The sequence below is a fragment of the Cydia amplana genome, chromosome 15, assembly GCF_948474715.1.
Source record: "Cydia amplana chromosome 15, ilCydAmpl1.1, whole genome shotgun sequence".
Classification (NCBI taxonomy): domain Eukaryota; kingdom Metazoa; phylum Arthropoda; class Insecta; order Lepidoptera; family Tortricidae; genus Cydia; species Cydia amplana.
In genome coordinates, this window is record NC_086083.1 from 12722126 (window position 1) to 12734906 (window position 12781).

The following is a 12781-nucleotide window of genomic DNA, read 5'->3' on the forward strand; positions in this document are numbered from 1 at the left end:
TGTCATATAACGAATGAGTTCTTATTACTTTTCTATCTTGATCTAAAATTCGTAACTTAACCTGATAGATTGAGTTTTTAGAACCGCACAAAAATACAAATTAGTATTGTATATTCCGCAAAGGATGACTCACTCTAGACCGGGCCGAGCCCGGGTCGACGCGTCCGACACGTCTTTTTGTATGCCTGCTGATCGGTCACGTGGTGCTTCACTACATAGTATAAGACAAAATCGCTTACCGCTGTCTGTATGTCCCTATGTATGCTTAGATCTTTAAAACTACGCAACGGATTTTGGTGCGTTTTTTTAAATAGATAGAGTGATTCAAGAGGAAGGTTAACCCGTGCGAAGCCGGGGCGGGTCGCTAGTACCATATAAAACGAAGCGCCGGAAGCTCCGGCCCGGCGTCATCATTAAAATGAACCTTTTAAAATTAAATTATTATCCATGTTACCAGGTCAGCGGAGTCCTCCAAAACACTGGCCAGTCGCTCGTGTTCCGAGTCGAGAAGGACTCGAAACACCAGGTCAACATCAGCGGAGGGCCGCTCTCCTACCGCTACCAGTTCGAGGAGATATACTTCCACTATGGGCTGGAGGATAACCGGGGCTCGGAGCACCAGATCGACCACCATACGTTTCCTGGTGAGGTAGGTATACTGAACTGGGGCCTATCCTTATCCGTAGAGCGTGAATGTTTTTTTTATCGACTATCTTGATATCGATGTTTATTATAATGCAATTGAATTTTCGCCTTTTAAGTCTATGCTCAATCTCAATGAAAACTTCTTGATTAAAAATAAATAGGTAAACCGCCGGTTTACATTCGCGTGCGAGCCACGACCCCACAGCTTACACTCGCGTCTCGTGGCTCGGCTCGCAGCTCGGCTCGTGGCTCGCACGCGAATGTAAACCATTTGACATTATCACTGACATATAACTTTAAGTTCTACACTATCGAAACTTAAACAGTCGATAAAAAAAACATTCACGCTCTACGGAAAATTAATGTCAGTGCGACAAGATAACGGGGTCTACAGTCATCTGTCATCCTGCCGGCCTAGCTAAGGTTACAATCGCTATCGCTTCGACAACGAAACGCTTTGTGTCTCTCTATCACTCTTCCATATTAGTGCGACAGTGACAGTTGCGTTTCGATCGCTACGGAGAGTAAGCGATTGGTACGTTGGCTACGCGGCCTGGGGCCCGTTTCTCAAAAGCATGTAATTTGTAATACAAGCGGATGTCACTTTTTGACAGCTGTTAGAAAGGGATTTCCACTTGGATTACAAGTTACAAGCTTTTAAGAAACGGGCCCCTGGTATTTTATTTTCGATTGGCGGTTGTAGATGTACGATTTCCATCGTGTTATTGTATGTTGTCATATGAAATCGTTTTAGAAGAACTTGACAAAACACCGATATAAACTCTAAACATATTTTTTCCATTGTATGTTGATTGAATCGTAGCCTGATAGGCATTTAAAATATTTAAATGTTCGCTTAGTACTTACTTCGGCTCATCTAAAAAGACGTTTAAAATATTCTAAAAGAATTTCCCAATTAATTCCCTAATAAGATTATTGGACCTTAAAATCGTTAAAGCCAACTTTTAGCAAATTAACACGTCCAAGTTTCACCCCATCGCCGTTATCGCTCTCCGTTTGTTCAACTTCTGGACCCTCGGCTCCAACTTTTGTGCTAATTGCAAATGAAAGAGTTTCATTTTTAAGTGCCTCGATTGTGAAATTTTAAATGCGAGTTTTCTATGACATGCATTGTTCTTTGAAAAGATAGATAGGACATGCGATTTTTTATAGATCAAGCATTTGTTTAATTTCAAGTTATTATGTTAAAAATTTACACATATAAAAAAAGAAGTAATACTTGAGGTGCAGTGCTTCGAGGTTTATTAATACAGATATAAAGACGATAGTTATTTCTATGATTTTGTAAAATTCTGAATTCATCAGAAAAAACAAGCTGCAAATGAAAAAAAAATGTACAAGTAATGGTAGTTATAATGACTTTCCTCTTTTATTTCATACAGATCCAGCTATACGGCTTCAACAAGGAGTTGTACCACAACATGTCCGAGGCGCAGCACAAGTCGCAGGGCATCGTGGGCATCTCGCTCATGGTTCAAGTAACACACCTTTTTAATTTCTATGAAAGAAAGAAAGAAGAAGAAAGAAAAGTCATTTATTCGTAATATTCGTCTATGTAATCTACTTATGTTACCAAAATTTTTTTGGGTGGTAAATACAATGTACCTATGCATGTGCGTTTTGGCAAATTTGGGTGCTACGTGGTTCTAAAAGTTGCTAAAGTTTTCACTTCATTTAGCACACAGTTAGCATACGTGAGGTAAAAAAAAACAACGGGAGTGCCGGCAGAAGTGAAAACTCAATGACATTGTAACAGTTTTTCGATCAGAGGGCCGATTTTTGAATTTCGACCGTTCGATTTCGTGTATTTCGTTCAGTAATATCTCTATTGCTAAGCATTTAAATTCTACTAATAGAATATAGAAATTTGGAATATACCACTAGATTCCAAATTTCTATCACCCGTATTTCAAAAATCAGCATTTCGCCGTTTTCCACCGATTTTCGAGTGGCGAAATCGAGCGATCGATATTCAAAAATCGGCCCCCTAGTCACGTGTCCGTCTTACAAATTTTCAATATACATATCTGTCGAATCTGTCGGTCACGTGACCTGTCTCGACCTAAAGAAGTTTTCACTTCAAAAATGAACCAAATTCATTTGTACTACCTATAAAAGAACGCTGCTATTTGTTCCTATTTTTCTTTTTGTGTTTTTGGCTCTCAATTTTCACAAGCACTTGGCGATGCCGAGCTGCGGGAATACCGCGATATCGTACAATTCTTGTAAAAATCTAATGGCTCCTCTACACGATGGGCCAACGCCGGCCACTCCAAGGGACGCATTTATGCGTTAGAGCGAGCAAGTGATATTTTTTTTTTTTAATTTATTGTTATATAAAAACACATACATAAACAGTAACAAAAATTTCGCCAAACTGTAGAACAGTTTGTTGGCGGTGCGCTCTTATCTTTTATCTTAAATTAAAAGTTAGTAAGTACCTAAATCTAAAACAAGCTCAAATATTGCTATCTCATTCTACCGCTTGGCTGCGTCCCTTGGAGTGGCCGGCGTTGGCCCATCGTGTAGAGGAGCCATAAGTAGAGGAGAGTCAGGAGGGAGCCATGCTACATGGGTACAGTTGAAACTTTTTTAAAGACGTGATGAAAAAAATGTGTACTGTGTTATGAAGTTTCTATTTTTATTTACCAGCTTATGTCGACATTAAATAATAGTCTGTTTTCATAAAGTAGTAACTGTAATACATTGAATTGATTAGATCAAGAGGGATCTAAATAAAACGTACTTACTATATTTCAATTATCAATACATATTATAAAACAAAGTCCCCTGCCGCGTCTGTCTGTCTGTATGTTCGCGATAAACTCAAAAACCACTGTACGGATTTTCATGTGGTTTTCACCTATTAATAGAGTGTTTCTTGAGGAAGGTTTTGGTGTATAATTTGTAGAGGTTTTGTGTAAATTCGTTGAAGTACCCGTGCGAAGCCGGGGCGGGTCGCTAGTGCTAAATAAAACGTACTTCTATATTTCAATAGGTACTTGGAATCCGATATTAACTTTCAGTACATGAGCCCCCACTTTACAGGCTAAACTGGATAGTTATCGAAAGTCTGAGAACTAATATTTTCATAGTTGCATATTTGTTCCAGATCGGCGAACCGACTAATAAAGAGCTCAGGTTAATAACTAGTGCTTTCAACAGAGTCAATTATAGAGGTAAGTGTTTTAGCTTAAATTTAAGCTCTCAATTATCTACTCGTAAAATTAATCTACATGCCATGATAAGTGTCTATTTAATACAAAACCCGTGTACACGAGAATTATGATGAAAATTAAATATCTTTCTCACTTAGTAACACTTTATTAAGTGCATTTGAAACCCATGTCAGTCGATCTTTTGAATTAGTTATACCTATAAAAAAATATTAAAATACCTATGTCTTACTTACTCAGTTATTAGATACCCTCAGGTGATCATATTTTAAGATTTGCACGTTTATTTACTGTTAACGTCCTTCAATATTAAACTAATACAAAATGTACAAAGGTTTTCCAAATTTAGGTACCATCGTCCAAACTATTAGGCGATTGGTAGACCTTATTACAAAGACATAAAGTCCGCAATTGTTCAGTGAAAAGATATACTGTTATTCCATAATTTAACCAATTTTAACTTCACAGGTAGCTCGGTTTCTATTAAGCATTTGCCGCTGAGTTCGTTACTTCCCAACACCCAGCAGTACCTCACGTACGAAGGGTCCACCACGCACCCCGGCTGCTGGGAGACCGCAGTGTGGATCATCTTTAACAAGCCCATTTATATCTCCAAGCAAGAGGTAATACTCTCTCGGGTCTCTATTGTTTCCTAAAAGTTCGTTACTTCCCAACACTCAGCAGTACCTCACGTACGAAGGGTCCACCACGCACCCCGGTTGCTGGGAGACCGCAGTGTGGATCATCTTTAACAAGCCCATTTATATCTCCAAGCAAGAGGTAATACTCTCTCGGGTCTCTATTGTTTCCTAAAAGTTCGTTACTTCCCAACACGCAGCAGTACCTCACGTACGAAGGGTCCACCACGCACCCCGGCTGCTGGGAGACCGCAGTGTGGATCATCTTTAACAAGCCCATTTATATCTCCAAGCAAGAGGTAATACTCTCTCGGGTCTCTATTGTTTCCTAAAAGTTCGTTACTTCCCAACACGCAGCAGTACCTCACGTACGAAGGGTCCACCACGCACCCCGGCTGCTGGGAGACCGCAGTGTGGATCATCTTTAACAAGCCCATTTATATCTCCAAGCAAGAGGTAATACTCTCTCGGGTCTCTATTGTTTCCTAAAAGTTCGTTGCTTCCCAACACACAGCAGTACCTCACGTACGAAGGATCCTAAAAAGTTTTAAGTCATAAGTATTGTTTGTCCGCATTTTCGTTAGTCATCATTCATTTGGTTCAAAAACGCGTAACTTTTCAGGATTGCCATAAAACAAACCTAACGAAAATCCTGAAAAGTTAACGGTTTCAGTTTTATGACTAATGATAATATGACAAACGATACATTATGACTTAAAACTTTATGGGAAACAACGGGACACCACTCTCTCTAATCTCTAGTGTCCATTGAGCATCACTATCATGACCACTAATTATTTACTAAACACTCTCACGTTTGCTAACACGTTTTTGTGCTTCCGAAAATGCGTTTTCGAAATTTTCCTAGTCTAGCTTTACCTCTTAGGGCCACTTGCAACATTCAGGGTTACCCACTAACTCTGAGTTAACCGTTAACACAGGGTTAAATTGTAAAACTCCAGGTTTAACCGGTTAAACCTTGTGTAATTGTAGATGATAATGTGGTAACAATTGTTGTTCACACAGATGTACGCCCTCCGTCGCCTGATGCAAGGCTCGGACGTATCTCCAAAGGCACCACTGGGGAATAATGCGCGACCAACTCAGCCACTGCACCACCGCACCGTCCGGACTAACATCAATTTCAACAAGCAAGGCTCTCAGGTAAATTATTTTATAATTACCACATTAGCCAAAAGATGTCATCACTAGCTTTTTACATCAACTTAATTATTAATCGGCCGGTCTGGCCTAGTGGGTAGCGACCCTGCCTATGAAGCAGATATATGGTCCTGGGTTCGAATCCCGGTAAGGGCATTTATTTGTGTGATGAGCACAGATATTATTCCTCCCGATTCATGGATGTTTTCTAAGTATTTAAGTTTTTGTATATCGTTGTCTGAGTGCCCACATCACAAACTTTCTTGAGCTTAATTAACGTGGGACTTATTCAATTTGTGTGAAAATGTCTTTTTAATACTTATTGTATATTTATTTATTAATAGTGAAAATAGCCAAAGACTGCAATAAGAAAACTGCTTTAAGCAATTCTCAGTGATATCCATATCTTTATGTGAACAATAAAAACTGGATATCAACCGCAACTGCAGTGAGCAATAAAACGGACTGTGATAGCAAAAACAGCACAGTTTATCAAACGCAAATGAGCTGTTTAGAACGTGTGAACAAGAACTAGACAGAGATTGTGCTGCACTTGGGACAATGGTTGCATGGAGTCGGCAGCTTAAAATATTTTCTTAGGGAATATCAATCATTTAATTATCTACGAAAGCTGTACGTACAAACATGTGTATTTAAAAGTTGTTAATATATATAGACCAACATGCTGTCGTGTCAGTTTTTTAGAAAGTCACTTTTACTCGGTTAGAACGATTCACTGTCATAATAATTAACTTAGTGGTTTTGGACAGATAGGTATTAAATAAGGAAATTTAAATGAGGTGAGCTAGAGGTCAAATTCCGCAGTATTAAACTACATAATGCCACCCTTAACTGATAGGTACTAGGTATGGAATACTTACCAATGACATGCATTTTAATTTTTGATATGATTAAATAGACTAAACTATAGAAGATTTGAGACTGCTAAATAATTCGCATGACATCTCCATGGACGCCATAAGTCTGAGTTTCTATTACAGTTTATTTACTGCTTCTAGTTCCAAGACAGTCCTTGGATAAGTTCAGTCCCCTGTGTTACAGACAAGACGCTTCTCCGTTTTATTCCCTAAAGTAAGACTGGAATTAAGATAAAAGGAATTAGGAAAATTTTATCAACGTTACTTTTACAACTGAATGAACAAGCTTCTTTGACTTTTGTATTTAAATATAAAGGGCATGTTAATTCTAGTAACAATAAGTGGATTATAAATAACAATAAACTGATTATGAAAGGTTGGAGGAATTTTCCCGTAAATCATTTTAAATTCTATTTTTAGAACCCCATATATTAATACCCTAACCCAGTGTATAAATGCACCTAGTCACAATACAAGCCACCAGGTATAATATCTACCTATAAAGCTATAACTTTAAGGAGTTTTTACTGTCTAACTGAGCTCCTAAATATATCGCCGTTTCACGACGAGCTTGTATGCGCTAATGAGCGTAAATGGTATGTAAATGGTTTAAATATTTTGGCACTATTTCAAGGCGATATTGTATGGAAAAAAACTACATGAAACTTTATTCACAGATTGAGTATATTTAGTTAGTCAACATTAATATCAGTGTCTCAAAAACGTATTATTTGGGACTCATTTTACAATTTCAATTTATTAAAAAAAAAGTGAAGTTAGCTTATAAAACTGTCAAGTGCCTCTTTGTATAGGAAACGCTAAAATGAAATGTTACTAATGATTTTTTTAGATTCAGTATTGAAAAAATTTAAAAAATTGGCATACATTTGTTGAGTTTTAAGCCATGCTCGCGAGGTCTACAGCTTACAGCGCCACAAGTTATATTTGAATTAAGTAGGTATTCGTACTTTTGTAAGTTTTCTGGCGTAAGTTGTAAACTTATGCTATAAACAAAAAATAATTCATCATATCAATTTCAAGATTTTAGAGCCCCATAAACTAATGCCCTAACTCACTATCCAAGTGCGCCTAGCCACAATACAAGCCAGGAGATAATATCGGCATTGGCCCGCCGCCTGTTTCAATAGCACACGGCGGTGTACAATCGAACTCTGGTAACAGTGTACTAAGCGATGCTATAACTCAAGGGGGTGTTACTGTCAAACTGAACATATCGCAGCTTACACTGCGAGCACACTGTAGATAATATTTAGACCTGCAGTTACATACATGCCTTAATATTAAATAAGTCTGACGACAATCATCCCAATATCTGAAATGGAATCATTAATATGAAATACAAAATACGAATAAAATGTGTCAAGTGCGAGTCGGACTCGCGTTCCAAGGGTTCCGTACATTACCCAATTTTTAATAATGTATTTTTTTATGTGGAACGTGAATGAAATGACTTTAAATAAACCCGTAGGGTTCGGATCAAAAACTTAGTAATTAAGTCCGACTCACGCTTGACTGCAGATTTATTATAGGTTTTCTTGTCATCTTTAGGTAAAGAACTACCTATTTTGCGTATTTTTTTCAAAGAGGGGGGACAGACAGACAGACGCACGAGTGATCCTATAAGGGTTCCGTTTTTTCCTTTTGAGGTACCTACCTACGGAACCCTAAAAATACAAAACTATAAAGGTGACGTTCGGATGTCAACTGCAACTGTATTACTGTTGCAGCATCGTTGTTGCCGCTGTATCTGTCAATTTCATTGACAGAATGAACGTCATAATCGCAACAGCAATGAGCTGCAGTTGACATCCGAACTGATGACACCTTAAGTCTCACGGCAAATCAAATCATTCATAGAGTCTGTTCAGAAAGAGAAGAGTCGTCGAATGTATTGGGCCCCATACATTCCACGACTCTTCTCTTTCCGCACAGACTCTACGAACAAACATTTCAACAAAACTATTAGAGTTCCGTTTCAGCCATTTTTGCCACTGAACCCTATAAGCACAAACTATCAAGGTCAAAGCCCTATAGGCAATAAGCTACTACGAGCCACGAGCCCTCTAACCACAACCGCAGCACTGCAGAATTAATTAACATCGGGTGTAAATTATATTTACGCCGTGAGTCGAACAAGCTCGTCTTAGCCGGGGATCCCCCGCGATTTATAGGCGGAAGTCCGGTGCACTACATCTGTACTTGGGCCGGTATAGTCTGCATCTATAATGGCGTAGACTATAGAGTAAAACAATATGGCTGCTTGAGTTTGGTAGCTATACTTTGGCAAGCCAGCTTTGTTAGTAGAATGAGGTGGCAAATAATAAAAAGGCGCGATGGATGGAGAAACCATACAAGTTTTTTTTAATTTAGAGCCTTTTTCTACTGGAAAAGTTGGCTTGTCGGATAACATATAATGTTAAAATGTGTACCTTTCTTAGTATAATGGAAAAGAGTATTAAGTAGTAGTAGTAGTAGTAAAACACTTTATTGTACAAAAATAAACATAATGCATGAAAAAAACACACATCATTCGTACAAAGGCGAATTTAAATAAAAGATAACCTTAGGCACACCTAAGATTATCTTTTAAATACCAGTAAACGCATTTAAATACCAGTATAAATATTGAACATAAAAGATACACATACGGTAAAAAAAAAGTGAAATATAGCTGGTCAACCAAATCTTGTCAGTAAAAAAAGGCGCGAAATTCAAATTTTCTATGGGACGATATCCCTTCGCGCCTACATTTTTCAAATTTGCTGCCTTTTTCTACTGTCAAGATCTGGTTGACCAAGTACCTATATAATGCATCAAAACCACGCCGCAACCACATCTTATCCTCAAATACTGCAACAGATAATACTAAATTGCTTGCGGCTATTCTATCAACCAATATGCATTGGCTAAACCAGGTTGCACACTTAATTGAACGATTCAAACTATTCCCACCAAAACCGCTCAAAAAATCCTATGTCCATCAAGCTAGTTTACGTAAAAACGACCTAAGCGCAAGCTTATTAAAGATTAAATTAGATTAGGCGGGGCTGTGAGATAGGGATTTGCAGGTGGAGTGTGGTAGGAGAGAATGCATATGACGTCATTTAAACGTGCGACTTGGTAACCGTCGCATTGCGCATATTCGCAATTTATTATCGAACTAGCAACACATGGCTTTACTTACCGTAATGACTAAAAACGTTAGGAGATTTTAATGTTAGATTTTATTTAATTGGTTTCTTATCGAGCGAAATTAAGGTGACTGCAGCGGGCGCAGCATGGTTCCATTTTTATCGCCTGTTGCGATGCCCGTCACTTTCGCACTTAAATACTTGTTAGAACGTGACAGGCATGGTGACAAGCGATAAAAATGCGACCGTGCTACTAGGGCAGGTGTATGCTTAAGTTTTATTCTGGTAAGCCCTTAATTACTAAAAAACATTAAAATGGAGGGCCACTCGTTGACAGCGTTTAAAGAACATGTACTAATTGTTCAAATTTTTTTTTGTCTTCCACAGATCAACAGCAACTGTCCAGACATGTACCGGAATATGCATTATACAGGTATATTTTAATTAATTTAATACTTACTTATTAATACTACCCAATATCAAAAATCAAAATTCAAGATGGCACAATTAAATGCACGATGCATGACAGAAAAAATTTAAAATTCAAAAACTGTCTATCTACACTCGCACGTAGCATGATAATAATTTATTACCTTCATTGTATACTATTCGTGAATGATTGTTATAATATAAAACTTCCAACCATACCTTTCATAATGTGTAAAAGCACGAAGCATGTTGAATGTTTTCTAACTTTACAAAGAGGGGATAAACACAACACTTGTTAAAAGACTAACGCCTCGCGGCTTGATTTGAACTTTTATATACGTCAACAATTAGCTCTAGTTACGATATGGATTGGATATGTCAGTGTCAAAAGTGATATTTTGTTTGAAGAATCGTCACTTTTCCCCACCCAGAATATCGTATCTATAGCAAATTTTTGACGTAATTATATTAAAGTATATTAAAGGCCGTTAGTCAATGAAACTCGCTCGATGCCAACGCCAACCGCCATACTTTTGTTTCAAACAATGTTGACGATCGACCGAGCGTCAAGCGTTAATGCTCGGAGCGTGCGTTATGTGGCCCTTGAGTTAGTTATACGACACAACCATAATATGTTATTATTATTATTGTGAGCCTATTGTGTCCCACTTCTGGGCAAAGGCCTCCCCCCTCTTCTTCCATCCATCCATAATATGTACTTGTTATAAATATGTTTTTTAATAATCTTAATGTTACATGTTTTCAGCACGATATTCACGCAAGATTCGTACCACAAAAAGTATTGCATGCAAACCCAAGCATGTGCAAAAAAAGTGTCGCAAAAAAGTAGGTATAGCTGTTTCGCACTTCACCTTCTAACCTATTTTTTAACCTATTTATCTTAATCTGTTAAAATATTAAATATATTTTTTACGCTCTAGTCTAGTCTGTACATTTGTCCTACGTATATTTTATCACTTACTGTATCATCAGTCAAGACCTATTAGTTGCACGAATGGTGTATTAATTTGCTTTGTTGTTACCTAATATTATTTTAGCTATACATATATACTCATATTTATGTAGTTGCAATTTAAATAATGTTTACGTGAAGTACTGGTAAGTATTCAGTAGCTGTTTACTAATAACTAATTACAGTAAAATATACCAGTAAATAAATTGCAGTAGGTACAGCTTGTACAGTAAGCAGCAGAAATTGGTAAGCTCAGTTAATGAACTGAACTCAACATTATTTAAAGATAATTGCAGGTGACTGTACCTACTTATGTTATTTAATGTGTTAACCTCCTAAGGCCCAGCCATACAAACGAAACATCCAAAATTTGCCACTGAAATTTGAACCTAAATGGTAGGAAATAGAGTTGATTTTGCGTTGATTGAAAACTGAACGAATCAAAGCAAAAGCGACTCTGTTCCAATTGCATATGGTTTAAATTACATCGAACCGAATAGGTACTATAGTTAGGACCTTGGACTTTAGGAGGTTAATTCTCTTTCAATGTCCATGTTATTTACTATGTAAAATTTTCAGCAACACAATGGCCTCGTGAACACAACCTTCGGTATAGGAGCGCGGAAGACTTAGCCATGCTGCAGCCCAATTAGATCTTTACCTCGTTCTGATAGAGTCCATCTTTAATTGAACCAATTGTGACGCTCTTGTAAATTATACCATGTTGTTGGTTACCTATCAACGAAACATTAAAAGATTGCATATTTACGACAAAAAGTACATATTAATAATAAAGAACCTTTCATAATAATATGGGCCCGGCCACATGTCAGCGGTGCGACGCCGCCGCCGCCGCGCGGCGCGGCACCGCAGAAATCTGCGGCGCCGCAAACCGCTCTGCGGCGACGCCCGCCGCAACGCAAAATTTTGCGGTGCCGCGCTGCGGCGCCGCAAAGCGGTGCGCGGCGCCGCGCGCGGTGCCGCAAAGCGGTGAGTTTCGCCGCGCGCGGTGCCGCCGAGCGGCGTGCGGCGCCGCAGAAATCTGCGGTGCCGCGCCGGTATTTTCTTTTGAAATGATTTGCATCTTCATTCATTATACGAAGATATGGGTTCACCCAAAATTTTCTTTTCAATTGTTTTTTTATTTCTGCGCCTTCTTAATAGCGCTGGCAGTACACCGAGATATTCAGTAAAATGCTGCAAATGATGTTAAAGGTATGAAAATCGGTACGATTGATCTTTAGGACATTTGAAACAATTTGACCCGAAGCACCATTAAATAAAAAAAAACGAGATGAGTTATCTTTTTTTGTATGGAATTTAAAAAAACTGTTTTGAAACCTATCGTGTGTGGTATTAAACGAAAGGGCTTTCTGAGCCGATTCCAAAAATATCATATCATTACATTTCAGCCATTTTTTTTTAATTATAATAAAAATAATTTTCAAAACATACCAAGTTTGGGCTTCTCCAGATATAATACCGTTCAATATTTTTTTGTAAAATATACCTCAAATTATACTTACCTAATATCCTCATACCTAACCCTAAAAAAGCAATTTTGAAAATAATTACATGAAATATGTTTTTTTTTAATTTTCAATTTTACAAAGTGTGATCTATGAATCTCTCAATTAAATATTTAAATAGAAAGCATAAAATTAATATAAGTATAACGGTCTTTCCAGAAAGTCGCTTATATCTCGGA

The 12781-nt window shown here is 37.8% G+C and overlaps 1 protein-coding gene across 1 annotated transcript in view; it reads left to right on the forward strand.

Annotated features, from left to right (window-relative positions):
* LOC134654881 (carbonic anhydrase-related protein 10-like) overlaps positions 1-11809 on the forward strand; it is a 47468-nt gene extending 35659 nt beyond the window's left edge. The window contains exons 5-12 of the mRNA XM_063510342.1: positions 458-649; positions 2049-2144; positions 3779-3845; positions 4311-4465; positions 5507-5644; positions 10059-10104; positions 10867-10946; positions 11653-11809. Of these exons, the coding sequence (XP_063366412.1) occupies positions 458-649; positions 2049-2144; positions 3779-3845; positions 4311-4465; positions 5507-5644; positions 10059-10104; positions 10867-10946; positions 11653-11706 (828 nt within the window). The 3' untranslated portion in view covers positions 11707-11809. The remainder of the gene's footprint in view (positions 1-457; positions 650-2048; positions 2145-3778; positions 3846-4310; positions 4466-5506; positions 5645-10058; positions 10105-10866; positions 10947-11652) is intronic.
* Positions 11810-12781: the final 972 nt, after the last annotated feature.